The 12,497-nt window shown below is 41.4% G+C and overlaps 1 protein-coding gene across 1 annotated transcript; it reads left to right on the top strand.

The window, feature by feature from the left end:
* Positions 1 to 161: 161 nt before the first annotated feature.
* Positions 162 to 11,276, top strand: MAT2B (methionine adenosyltransferase 2B). Its single transcript, XM_030229252.2, has 7 exons — positions 162 to 328; positions 3,260 to 3,454; positions 4,286 to 4,400; positions 4,682 to 4,834; positions 7,469 to 7,662; positions 8,529 to 8,642; positions 9,658 to 11,276. The coding sequence occupies exons 1-7, from the start codon at positions 266 to 268 to the stop codon at positions 9,826 to 9,828; spliced, it is 1,005 nt and encodes a 334-aa protein (XP_030085112.1). The 5' UTR covers positions 162 to 265; the 3' UTR covers positions 9,829 to 11,276.
* The last annotated feature ends 1,221 nt before the right edge of the window (positions 11,277 to 12,497 follow it).

The following is a 12,497-nucleotide window of genomic DNA, read 5'->3' as shown; positions in this document are numbered from 1 at the left end:
CCGGGCCGCTGCTCCGCCCGCCCCGTGAGGGCCCTCCTTGTCCCGCGGGGGCCTCGCCTGCCCCTTTAAATACCAGTCCTGGCCCCGCCCCCTCCGGTGCGCCCCAGCCAATGACCGCTCGGCCGGGGGAGGCGCGTGCGTGGGGCGCGCGGCGCGGCGAGGGCGCCCCCGTGTGGCGCGGCGCTCAGGCCGGGCGCGGAGCCTCCGTCGCGCAGCGCCGGGAGCCGCGGGCGCGGAGCGGCACCAGGCCCGGCCCGGCCCCGCCATGGTGGGCCGGGAGAAGGAGCTCCGGATCCGTTTCGCACCGGGACGCTGCGAGCTTGTAGAGGTTAGGACGGAGGGGGGCGGCAGCCCGCCTCGGGGCGGTTGTGCCGCTGTGCAGCGCGGGGCCGGGCGGGCAGGCCCGGAGCGCTGACGCCTTTGCGGTGGGGCCGGGGCTGCGGCCGAAGGGACCGCGGGTGCCTGAGAGCCGCGGCTGGGAGCGCCCACGGGCTCCGGGAGTTGGGTCCCTCTGTGTCTGCACGGCCCCGCCGGAATGGCCAGCGGGACGCTGCGCTCGGCAGCCCGCGGCGCTCGGGGGTCGCGGCGCCGCTCTCGGCGGGCCCGAGGCGCGGGCAAGGGCTCGGAGATGGAGACCGAGTGCGGTGGTTCCACAGAGGATTCATTCCTCGGGGAGGCGCGTCCGTGCCCGCTGTCCCGGGCGGGGTCGGTGTTGAGCCACAGGTGTACGTGAGCTGCCGCAGCATTGAGGGTTGGGCGTGGAGGGAGGGGCAGAACAACTTCTGGCAACACGAACGTAGGCTTACCTGTCACTGCGAGCCGTCGGAAAGCCCCAGGCTTTGCCTTTTGCTTTCTGTGTCTGCAGGGCATGTCAGAGCTGAGAGAGCTCAGTCTCACGTTCCATTCCCTGTAGTGACTTGGATCTCATCGGATTATGTTGCAAATCTTTTACACCAGTGGCTTCCCGGTTTTGATGGCCGTTCCTTAAAATTGGTGTTTTCACTTCATCGTGATTTTCTAAATAAAAATATAAACCTTGACAAGTTTTATTAAAAACTCTGAAAGTACGTGTTTCTGGTTTTCAACTTGAAATGTGTCATGTTTTGTTCTTTTTATAAGTTATATGGTAATTTTATATTTTGGTAGTGTCTGCAAAGTGATCTGATGTCTTGTAAATGCTGTTTTTAAGTTTGATAATGCTGTGACTTGTTTATGTGAATTGAGACTTCTAAACACAATACTTTTTTGTTGTTCTTGGTTAATATCAGATTACAGTAAATGGGATGGTTCATTATAAACCTCAAAATTGCCTGTTTTGGTAGTGTTAAGAGGACCAGCATAGAAATGCTGCTGCAGCTAGGCGATGTTCTGTGAATGAGCAAGGCAGCATACAGGGAAAGAGTTCATCTGTTCAGGTTCTGTATCACCAGAATGTTAAAACTTCTGGCAAGCAGAGGTTCGAACTGGTCATTAGTTGGTGTTGGATATATGAGAACCATCTATCATTTGTCTTGCTCTTTCAGAAACAAGTGACTGGAATCAATTAGTCTTGCAGACAACAGCAGTAGCATGCAAGCTGTGCTTGGTGAAAGCTGTGCTCGTGATGTAACATCCTCTTCACGATGTGTAAAATAAACAAACTTAGATGAATGAGGTTCTAAACCATCAGGTGTAGCAAATGACACTTGGTTTTGGCTTGGTCACTTCCTACTTATTGAAGATATTCAGTGATGTTTTGATGTTTTTAGAGAACCTTTTGACTTTGTTCTGCAGCAAGCGTTGGGTGCCTCTGGCTGTGGAAGCCGTGATCATAGGTCCTGTGACACTGTGCAGACTTTGCTAAGAGCAGTAGTACAGAAGAAAACAGTAGCATGTTCTTGGTCATGCTCCTTAGAGAAGCCTGGGTAGCCTTAGAAAGGGTAAACCAGCTTGTGTTCTCAGGTAAAATTTAAAGATAAAAATAACTTTTTGAAATGTCTCTTGCTGTAGTCCGTCATTTTCAGGCAACTGCCCAGAAATAAATTATTAATTTTCATGTAGTACTAATGGGAATAAAGCTTTCATCTGGAGATTCAGAGTTGAGAAAAATTCCTGCACTGTGCTGGGAACTTGGAACAATTGTTTTGGGTAGGCTGTTTGCATTGTGCCCTCTGCATAAACCCTTATGGAACAGAAGCTTTGTAACTTCACGGGTGAAAGACAGTGAGTGGGAGTGATTGCTGTGGCTTCCTGTGCTGCAGTCCAAAAGTAGCAGTCTGGTACAAAGCTTAGAAATTACAGGGCTATTGAGATTGCATAGCAGAAAGCATTCTATCGTGTACAGAATTATAGTACTTTGTCACAAATTGTCCTTGTGTGGAAAGTGGTCAGAAAACCCAAGATCTGTGGGTTCTGCACACAAAGTTTTTTCTGCACAGGCATGGTAAAGACGTACTTTCATTTTTGTTTTTAGCAGCTGTTTTTTTGGGTTTATTCATGGCAGATACAGAAGGAAAGCATTAAAGGAAAATAAAGATGGCAAAACCAGACGTGGATCTTGTGTTTGCTGTCTTGAAAACCTGATGTTCTAGTGAGAGGTGATATGAAGTTTTTGTGTGCTGATGTTCACAGTTGTCCCAAGTACCAAAGTGTGCAGGAGCTGAAGTACAGCTTCAGTCTCTTCTATAAATTGAGAGCTGAAACTGTCAAATGGCTTCCAGGTGCATTTTGTAAAATTGATAAGATAGCCATATCTTGGTTTTACTTGCTATTAGACTATTGTGTTGAATAAAAATTAATTACTCTTCCATTTGATGATAAAATTCAAGATTTTAATTACTACATTAAGTTACGTTGTGTTGCTGCAGCTTTTAACAGGCACAGCCTTTCCAGAGTTTTTTGTTGTAGAATTTGGACCCTATGTGTTACATCTTTTGGGTCTGTTTTCTAAGGAAGTTAGTTCTCTCCTTTCAGAATGCACAAAGTTATCAGCTTTTAAATGAACTTAAAATTCTGTGTCCACTACTGGTTTGGATTGTTGTAGAAGTATATGAGCTTCTCACTGAAGTTTTGTTTTCATTACCTTTGAATATGTGGTTAAATAGCTGAGTGGCTGCCGTGTTGGTCTTCCCAGATGTTGGTGTTGAATGAGACACTCCAAAAGACTCAGGAGAAGCTCTTTTGGTACAGTAGCCTTTGACTGTAGTTTTGCATACTTTTAAAGAAAAAACAGTACAAAATTACAGTAGAAACAAAACTTTTCCTGTTGTCATTTCTCTAGGAAGATGTTGACATTCCCAGCAGGCGAGTTTTGATCACTGGTGCTACGGGACTTCTTGGCAGAGCTGTGTTTAAAGAATTCAATGAAAATAATTGGAACACAGTTGGTTGTGGATACAGGAGAGCTCAGCCCAGATTTGAACATGTTAATCTTCTGGACTCTATTGCAGTTCATGACATCATCCATGATTTTCAGGTAAGTTTCTGGAGGATAAAGTGGATGGGAGGGGTACTTTATGTGTGCAGTAGTCAGCTGATCTGCTGAGTTCTGGGGCATGAGTGGGGCTGGTGCTTTGGCAGAGCTCTGACAAAGGTGTGTGCTCTGCCCCACCCAGAGCAGAGGTTTTCTCTCTGGGTACAAACAGCTCTGTGCTCACCACAGGCAGGCTGCAGGCACAGCTGTATGTGCAGCACACTGCAAAGGAAGAGATACTTTTGAGTTATAGACACAGTAATGTGTCAATATGCAGTTCTGGGGAAGTGGAGGAATATATAAATACAGCAGCAGTAACTCTGTGTAGTGTGCAGTGTTCACTGTTTTTTCAGTCTGAGTGCTAAGAGGAATACATAAAACCTGAAATACATAATCCAGGGTGCCATTCTACGAAATGGTAAATATCATCTTAATAATCTGCAAAATCAAGTAAGCCATGTGTAAATAGCTTAGCTAAAAATTTTTAGTGCCCTTGTGTGTGTGAGAGATCTATCTTACATTAATATATGTTTTACTCTACAAAGTTAAAAAGAAAAAAATCCCCACAGCTTCAAAGTTGCTGTAAGATTGAAGCTGCTGAAGACCATAATTTCACAATTAATGACAGATGTTTTTCTTATCTTGAAACAGGATGGTTTTATTGTAAAGCGATATTAAGGAAAAGGTGTTCCAGGTGTTCTGGAATGCCAGAATTAAAAATAACAGTCCAGTTTTTATTACTTAGTTTTGCCTGAGGGGTGTCATCACTAGAGTTAGGGTGCAACTGCCATCTCTTGACATGTTGGTTGTTTAAAATTAGTCTTTAATTTCCAGCCTCATGTTATAGTGCACTGTGCTGCTGAGAGAAGGCCAGATGTTGTAGAAGGTCAACCAGATGCTGCTTCTCAGCTCAATGTGGCTGCTTCAGCAAACTTAGCAAAGGAGGCAGGTAAGGAGATCATCTCATGGATTTGCTGTCTGGTTCAAATCCTGCATCTGTTTATACAGGGACATCAGTACAAATAATGCAAGTGTTAATGTCACTTCTGCCATCGGTGTGCTGTTGATCTGCTTTCCAAGAGAGTAGTGTGCACAGCTCTCTGAAGGATCAGGGAACAGACAGGAATGAATGTGCATGGAAGATGAGATCCTTGGGAGATTTAAGGGTCTATTGGGATTTCAAAGAAGGCATTAATTAATGAAACTTATCTATAAACATTTCCTTCCTAGCTGGAGTTGGAGCATTTCTGATCTACATTAGTACAGACTATGTGTTTGATGGAACAAGCCCTCCATATAAAGAGACTGATGTGCCAAATCCCCTGAATTTATATGGTAAAACCAAACTGGAGGGTGAAAAGGCAGTTCTGGAAAACAATGAAGGTAAGGCACTCAACCATTTTTAATGCAGGCTTTCTATTTTTACTCAGTTCTGTGTTTGCTTAGTAGACTCTTAAGTCAACGATGAAGTTGCAAAACCATGGAAACGAGTTTCAGAGAAGAATGTGATGAGGAGTTGCTCTCCTTGCTCATGAGCAATTCTTCTTGCTTCTATCTTGACTAACGCCTTTGTTTCTGACCTGTTCCAATATTCATTCATGTTATTTATCTCTTCCTGATGGACATTCATAAGCCTTGGTCTATTGTGAATCTGGTGTTCCTAAGGAAAGATAAAATACTTTATTCAATATTTAACTGCAGTTATTTATGGGGATGCATTGCAAGTGTTGTTAATGTATGTTTACTTAAAGGGAAAACCAGACTTGTGATTCAGTAATAATACAGCTCAAATCAGCATGGAGCCTCATTTACTCTTTGGGTTTTGCTCTGTTATGTATACCAACAGGCCACCCATTTTGGTATTACTCCCCTGCACACATCGTATTCCTGCTTGTAACAAAAGGTTTAATAACATGTTTATGGTTTTAAACCAGATGTTTAAAATTTTGTTTACGTCTTAATGCAAATTTGGCACACGAAATATACAAACATAATTTTTAAAGTTCTACTTAAGGGAAAAGAGCATGTTCCCTATAATTTAAGATGTATTTCTTGTGTAAAAGAGAGACTTGGCTGTTTCTAGGTAGTGCACTGTCAGTCGTGCACTGTCAGATTATAAGGAAAGAAGCACTTGTATTTTATAAAAAAATCTGAAGAAAGTCATGTCAGTACACATGAAGAAGAGGCTTCTGATACTCACTCTGTGCTTCACAACCAGAAAACCAAGCTATTGATAAATTAGTGTGATGGTCTTCCAGTAAGTAAATATATGCTGTGTATGATGAATTTGGCATTATTAGTAAGAAAGCAACTTTGTAAAAAAAATGCTTTGATAGGAAAAGTCTCATTTAAGTAAAAATAAGTTTAAATGACAAGTTATTCACTCCACCTCTAGATTAAATACCATCTCTGAATTCAACTGTGATGCTGTTTGCTGCCTGTTCTACAATGGTAATGAAGATAAGACTTTACCAAATCCAAGGATGTGTGGGTATCCTGCTAGAGCCTTCCCCCAGCTCAGCACTGCAGTTTGGTTTTGTAACCTTTTGGAGCAGGATCTGTCAGGCAGCAGTGGGCTGCAGCAGTGGTATTATTAGCAGGAAGAGTGTTGAGGTGGTGCTGAGTAAAGGGTTTGAAAAGATGAGTTCTCTTAATTCATACAAATACAAGTATTTTCCATGTTCTGGTGTTCCAACCACTGATTTACTGATACAGACTTGGTAGAATTCCATTGGTCAAATCTGTAGCTGTGTGAAGAACTGCCCTGTTTATTTCTGTTGTAAAATGCAAAAATCTCCAGTAAATGGTTTTAAAATTTTTTTAAAAGATACTTTACTTTGGTTAGAAGGGGATACATACTTATATATGTATAAAATTATGCTTATAGAACTACAAAGTGTCAGGAGGTCCTCAGAGCTGTTAGTCATGAGGCTGATCCTCTCCACATCCTAGTGAGCTGAGAACAACAGGAAGGCAGTTCTCTTCTCAAAAAATGAGTATTTTTAAAGCAATTTAAAAATAGATGTTTCAACCAGTATTTAAAGAGAAGAGCATATCTGCTGAGTTACCAAAAAACTGCATCTAGAGCAGCAGGAAATCAGTGTCATGTTGGGTTTTCTATTTGTTTTTCTTGTTTAAGTACTTACTTTGGTTTACTTCTCTGTGAGAATAATTTCCGTGTTAGCTTTTTCTGTTTGTCTTTCCAATAGCTGTAGCATTTTCCTCCAAGTATATTAAGAATGGCAATTTTTTGATTACTTCAGCTTCTAATTTCAGGTCCGATTTTTTTGTTTTCTCTTTCAGCAAAACTGTTACTTTTAAGTAATTTGTCATAGCCTTGGATTCTCCTGAGAGGCTTTTTGAGTCTTCATGACAGAGATAGACTAGTATGATGTATTCCATTATGAAATATGTTTCTCTTTGCATTTTGTTAATTTCTCAAATCACTCTCCTGGAATCTAACAATGTTTACTGTTGTGTTCTGTGAACCTCTTCCTTAGTTGTAAAGTTTTTCATTTATTTCAAGGTTCATGTCTTTTTTTTTCTGGTAATTAATCTCCTTTTTACAGGAGGCTTCTGCATGATGAGTAAAAAAGCTGTGTAATTTATGCCTGAATAAGATGACCTGGGATTGGTGGGAATTTCTCTCCTTGCTCTTATCTAGTGAGGATGGGGAGTGCTGGAGAAACTGCACAGAGTATTTGGGTTTTTTAATTTTTTTAATTTTTGTTCTAACTCAAGCAGGCATCTTTATGCAATTAATAAAAGCTTGTTAACTTCCTGGAAATCAATGGCATTAATGAAAATAAATAATAATAATTCAACAATTTCTATAATCTTAGTGTTTAAAAACTGGTTTTGATATAAATTAAAATTATATTCTGAGAGCTGACATACTGCTTGCATTTTATTTGTGATTTGTAGATGCTTAATCAGCATATTTCTTAACACTTCCTCTTTTCAGATTGTGCTGCAACATTGGTACCCAGCCATGATCTAAAATATTCTTTCTTTTAGACACTGCAGTACTTAGGATTCCTGTCCTGTATGGAGAGGTGGAAAGACTGGAGGAAAGTGCTGTGACAGTTATGTTTGATAAAGTGCAGTTCAGTAATAAATCTGCCAACATGGACCACTGGCAACAGAGATTTCCTACCAATGTCAAGGATGTAGCAGCTGTTTGCAGACAACTAGCAGAGAAGAGAATGTTGGTAAGAATGGCAAGAAATGAGCCTCTGCACGGTGAAAACAGTTGGAGTTCTCAGCTCTGCTTCTGAACATCTGAGAACTGCACATCCCCTGGATTATTTGCATTTCTGGAATGCTGGGAGGGAGGAAGGAACTGGCTGTAATATTACAGGATCTGTGCATGACTTTGAGGGTACTGTAGTCTTTGAAACAAGTGGTTAAAGAGATTGGACAGAACCTTTTGAAAACTGTCTTGTGTCTCCTGGTATAGAGGAGAGAATTAGAAATGTCAATTTATTCTGATATGCCTTTTACAAATTGCTAGCTTGAACTAAAAAAACCCCATGTGGTTGAATGCAATTCTCAAAGATGCCCTTGTTTATTGTATTAACCACACTGAAGTGGCCCGACAATGTCTCTGGGCTGGAGTACTTCCTTGTATTTGTTCACCACAGCACCTTCAGATTACCATCTTTGCAAGGTAACAGAACAAAACAACCAAGAGCCACCTTGATGTTTTTCACATAGTAACTTTGAAAACATGGACTGTACTTGAACAGGGTTTGCAGTTTAACATTCACAATGTCTGTCATGCTTTTTGCCTTTGTGTTTGAGTAAGTGAACATCACAGAACAGCTGAGGTCCTCCTCCCCAGCCCTTCCTGTTCATTCTACAGACTGTCTGTGAGGTCAGTTTCTGGTCTCAGGTCCTGGTCACATGTTCTCAGAAAGGGTACAGATGTTTCTAGAACATCTCTGAGGTGCTGTAAGATACCTTTTGAGATAGATAGGGTCTGCTGTATGCTAATTCTGCACAGTTCTTGCACAGGAATCAGCCTGAGGGCCAGCTGGCTGCTTCCTTTCATCTGTGCTTCCTCTTTCTTCTCTAGGACCCATCAATAAAAGGAACCTTTCACTGGTCTGGCAATGAACAGATGACTAAGTATGAGATGGCCTGTGCAATTGCAGATGCTTTCAACCTTCCCAGCAGCCACTTGAGACCAGTAAGTGATGTGTTGTTGGACCAGTAGGCAGACAGATGTGCCTGATCATTGCAAGTAGCAGGTCTCCCACTGGCTGTACTAGTGAGCTTCCTCTTCAGGACAGGCTGTGCATGTCCAGCACAGCAGCTCTGTGGCTGAGGGGACTGGCTGGTGTCAAGCTCAGGGAAAAAACAGCTGCTTTGACCTGCTGAATTAGGAGTTATTCAGTCACCCACCAGTTTCCCAGTCTGTAGTGTAATGGTGTTTCTGCAGAACAGTTCCCCTTAGTCACAAGCAAATCTGTACTTTAATGTGACAAATTGATTGTTGAGTGTTAACTTGAAGATAGGGCTCTGTAAAAGCTGTGCAATGTCTGGATTTATTTCTGAGTACATGCACTTAAGAACTGCAAATAATTTTTGCTTTGCTTAAACCACTCGTGCTGCACTTTTATTTACACTTGAGGCTACCCTTAAAGACAAACTGGTAAATGTGATGGGCATATGACATGTCAAGAAGATTCTGCCTATGTACAAAATAAATTCTGAGGATTCTGAATTGGTGAGCACTGGAACTGAAATGTGACTTGGAAGATGGAAGAAAAACAATGGAGAACACGTAGTCTTAATTTTTTCTGCCCAACTCTGTTTCTCCTCAAGACACAGTTGTCTTTATATTGATCAAGATGTGGTTCTGTTTACATTCTGGAATATTCCTTACCTTGTGACAATCACAGAGTAAAAATAGGAATAAAATGTTGAAAAACACAAATAGTAGCAGTAAAGAGAGTGAGAAAAATTTGTCTTAAGACAGGTCACATGACCTGATGGGTTGAAATAAAGTTAACTATATAACAAGCAAATAGCAAAAAAATTTAAACTGTAGAAACCCCCACAAAATCGAAGGGAGGAGACAACCATAACTATGTAGAAAACTGTAAAGAAAATAGTTCTAATGTACTTTTACAAGTATTTTTCTGTCACTTCTGCTTACTTATTGGTGTGGGGGTTTTGTTGTGTTCTGTTTCTCTTTTTAGATTACTGATAGTCCAGTTGTGGGTGCTCTTCGTCCCAGGAACGCTCAGCTGGACTGCTCCAAGCTGGAGATGCTGGGGATAGGTCAGAGAACGCCATTTCGAGCTGGGATCAGAGAATCACTTTGGCCTTTCCTTGTTGACAAGAGATGGAGACAGACAGTCTTCCATTAGTTTGTAACTTTTTTAGTAAAAGTATGGTATGTGGCACTTTTTTAAAAGAAAAAAAAATAGTTTTGTATGAGTGTTCTTAAATGGTGACATTTATGAGCTTTCATTTAATTGGGTAAACAAATGGTCTTGCACTAGTGAAACTTAGCCTAAAAAAAGTTCAGTGACAAAAACTGAGCCTATTTGATGTCATGGATTTTTTCCTTCCATTTATACCAATCTAACTTGATATCTGTTCTTGGTGGGTTGAGGTTCTTAGTAATGAGTGCTGTGTGATGCTAAGAATGACTCAGATCACTTGCTGACTTACTTCTGGCTGAAATATGTTGTTGATGCTTAAGGTCTGTGCCATTGTTGTATATACCATTTCTCTTCATTAAAAGACATGGTCAGTTACTTTATCACCAAAAATCTGAGGTTTTTGTTTTTAATTTCTGAAGGTGGTGTTCTTAGGGAGTTAAACTGAAGTAGGAATCCTTAAATATTTGTTTTGCTTGAGCTCTGATCAAAATGTTTTTTAAAAAAGTGAAACTTTATTTTTGCAATTATCAAGTGTACTTTTTATGCTTGAAATATTTTCAGAATGTTCTGTAAATTGAATGCCTGCAGCTTTGTATTTGTACAGTAAGTTGTATGCATTTGTTTTCATGGTGACTTATAAAAGCTAGGGGAGGGTGGGGACAGTGGGCAACCAGTAGTTTTGACCTGGGGTTTTTTTGGGGTGGGGGATTGGAGTTGAAGGATTTTTCCTTTTTTTTTTTTTTTTTTTTTTTCTGGGTGGTTTTTTGTTTTTTGTATGACAGCACAAAATATCTTCATCCTTCCCTTCCCTTTTTGGGGATAGCATTTGCAACTTGTTAATGGAAAATGTTTGTTATTCAGTACATGGGAGATGGAGAGGAAAGTGTTCAATAATTTGTAGCACTGCAGCAGCTTTTGCACAGACTGTCAGACCTGGCAGTGCTGCAGCTTGTTGTGGAACAGCAGAGTGTGTGTGGTGGAGGTTTGCAGCGTAATAAAACTGCAGTAGTCTAATACAAGACAGTCTTTAAAGCTGGACTCAATAGCCAGATAATGTGGAGAAAGAACATTCTACAGCTTTGCTTCCTTTTGAATCTGTAACATCAACAATATGAATGTTCTGATATTGCTAGCAGATTATTAGTAAAGCTAGTAAAAGGTCCAGTTGGATGGTCACGTATTTTTCTCAGGCTGAAATGAAGGGGAAGGGAAAGATGTTCAGATTTAATTTCTTTTTAAGTGTGGGGGAGACGCATGCAGAAATAGACCAATTGAAGGTCTGTAAGGGTGGGCTTCACATTCAGTCATTTCATTTCAACTGGCATATGCTAAGCAATCATAATCCCAATCTGTTTTAGTCTGAAGTCCTGATACACACATGGTAACCTATCTCCAAAATGACAATAAATATATATTGCCAGCATGAGAAACAGTCGTTGATTCTTTCTTTGCCATCAGGATTTGTTTATCTGAATCAGAAATGTTTGCAATTCTTCTTGAAATCTGTGTGCCCTTTCAGCATTGGGGTTTTTTTCCTTCTTTAATTCAGTAATTATTTCCAGACTTGGATTAGATTGGATCAGTTTCTCTGTCAGTGTCACTGCCTTGGAGATATGATAAATGTACACACCAAAGATACAGAAAGTGTTGAAAATGTGAGCCCTGAAACATCTTGGGCCTCAGGGCTGGATCAGGAAGATTCTGTGTCCCTTCCCCTTGCAGAGAGCAGTTTGACCAGGAATGAAAAAAGGATGACTTCTCTCCCAAGGATAAAGGACCTGAGTGAGATGAGTTGGGCATTGTACAGGGAGGACAAAATTGAAATATTTGAACTTTTTTTCCCACACTGAGCAGGTAAGTCCCACTGTCCAGTTACAGCCTGTCAAAGGGGATCCATGTCCTCAGCATCACCCTTGGAGACTGCAGTCTTGAAGCATTTTGCTGCTGGACAGACACCTTGGATGGCATTTCCCTCCTTTGCTTGTAGAAGACTAAGACAGCACCTATAAATATTGCAAGAGGCAGTGGAACTTAGACTGTTACTTTCCAGCCACTTTAAATGTATGTTGCTGTTGAAAGAACTTGTCACACCCTTCCCTTTTTGTTTCTGGCTCCATGACACTGGAGGTGTTTGTGTTCATCCACAAGGGCCCAGGAGCCTTTTAGAGTCAAAACTGCTGTGCTTGCATGAGACACAGTCTTGGTGCTGGGAGGAAAGAGTGGCCTCTTTTTACAGAAGCAGTGCCAGTTTCTGCCAGGTTAGTGATTGTGAAGTACTGCTGGAGCCCTCATTTGAGGGTTGTTGGAGGTTCATATTCATTTATTCACTGCTGTCTGTTAGCAGTGGGCATAAAGGAAGAAGAAAAGTCACTGGTTGTAAAGTCTTGTTCTCTGTTCGGGCTGGCAGTGCCGTGGAAGCCCAGCAGAGCAGGAGCTGATGTGTCTCAAACCCCAATAACAGGATGGCTGTGGAGCCAGCCAAGGACTGTTGGTGTCTGGTGAGGGGCCACACAGGAGTTGGGCAGCACTTTGCTGGGACAAATACCCTTGTTCTGGCTGCTGGACATCAGCACAACACATTGAATTTTGGAGCGCTAGATTGTCTTAAATTCCAAAATTTAACATTTTAACTGCAAAAACTGAAAGAAAAA

Source organism: Serinus canaria, chromosome 13 (genome assembly GCF_022539315.1).
Source record: "Serinus canaria isolate serCan28SL12 chromosome 13, serCan2020, whole genome shotgun sequence".
In the NCBI taxonomy this organism is placed as follows: domain Eukaryota; kingdom Metazoa; phylum Chordata; class Aves; order Passeriformes; family Fringillidae; genus Serinus; species Serinus canaria.
The sequence above is the reverse complement of the archived record's forward strand: the minus strand, read 5'-3'. Positions and strand labels throughout refer to the sequence as shown.

Coding starts and splice junctions, on each gene's coding strand:
- MAT2B (XM_030229252.2), top strand. CDS start 266: ATGGTGGGCCGGGAGAAGGAGCTCCGGATCCGTTTCGCACCGGGACGC. Junction 329..3,259: donor GACGCTGCGAGCTTGTAGAG/GTTAGGACGGAG, acceptor TCATTTCTCTAG/GAAGATGTTGACATTCCCAG. Junction 3,455..4,285: donor ACATCATCCATGATTTTCAG/GTAAGTTTCTGG, acceptor TTTAATTTCCAG/CCTCATGTTATAGTGCACTG.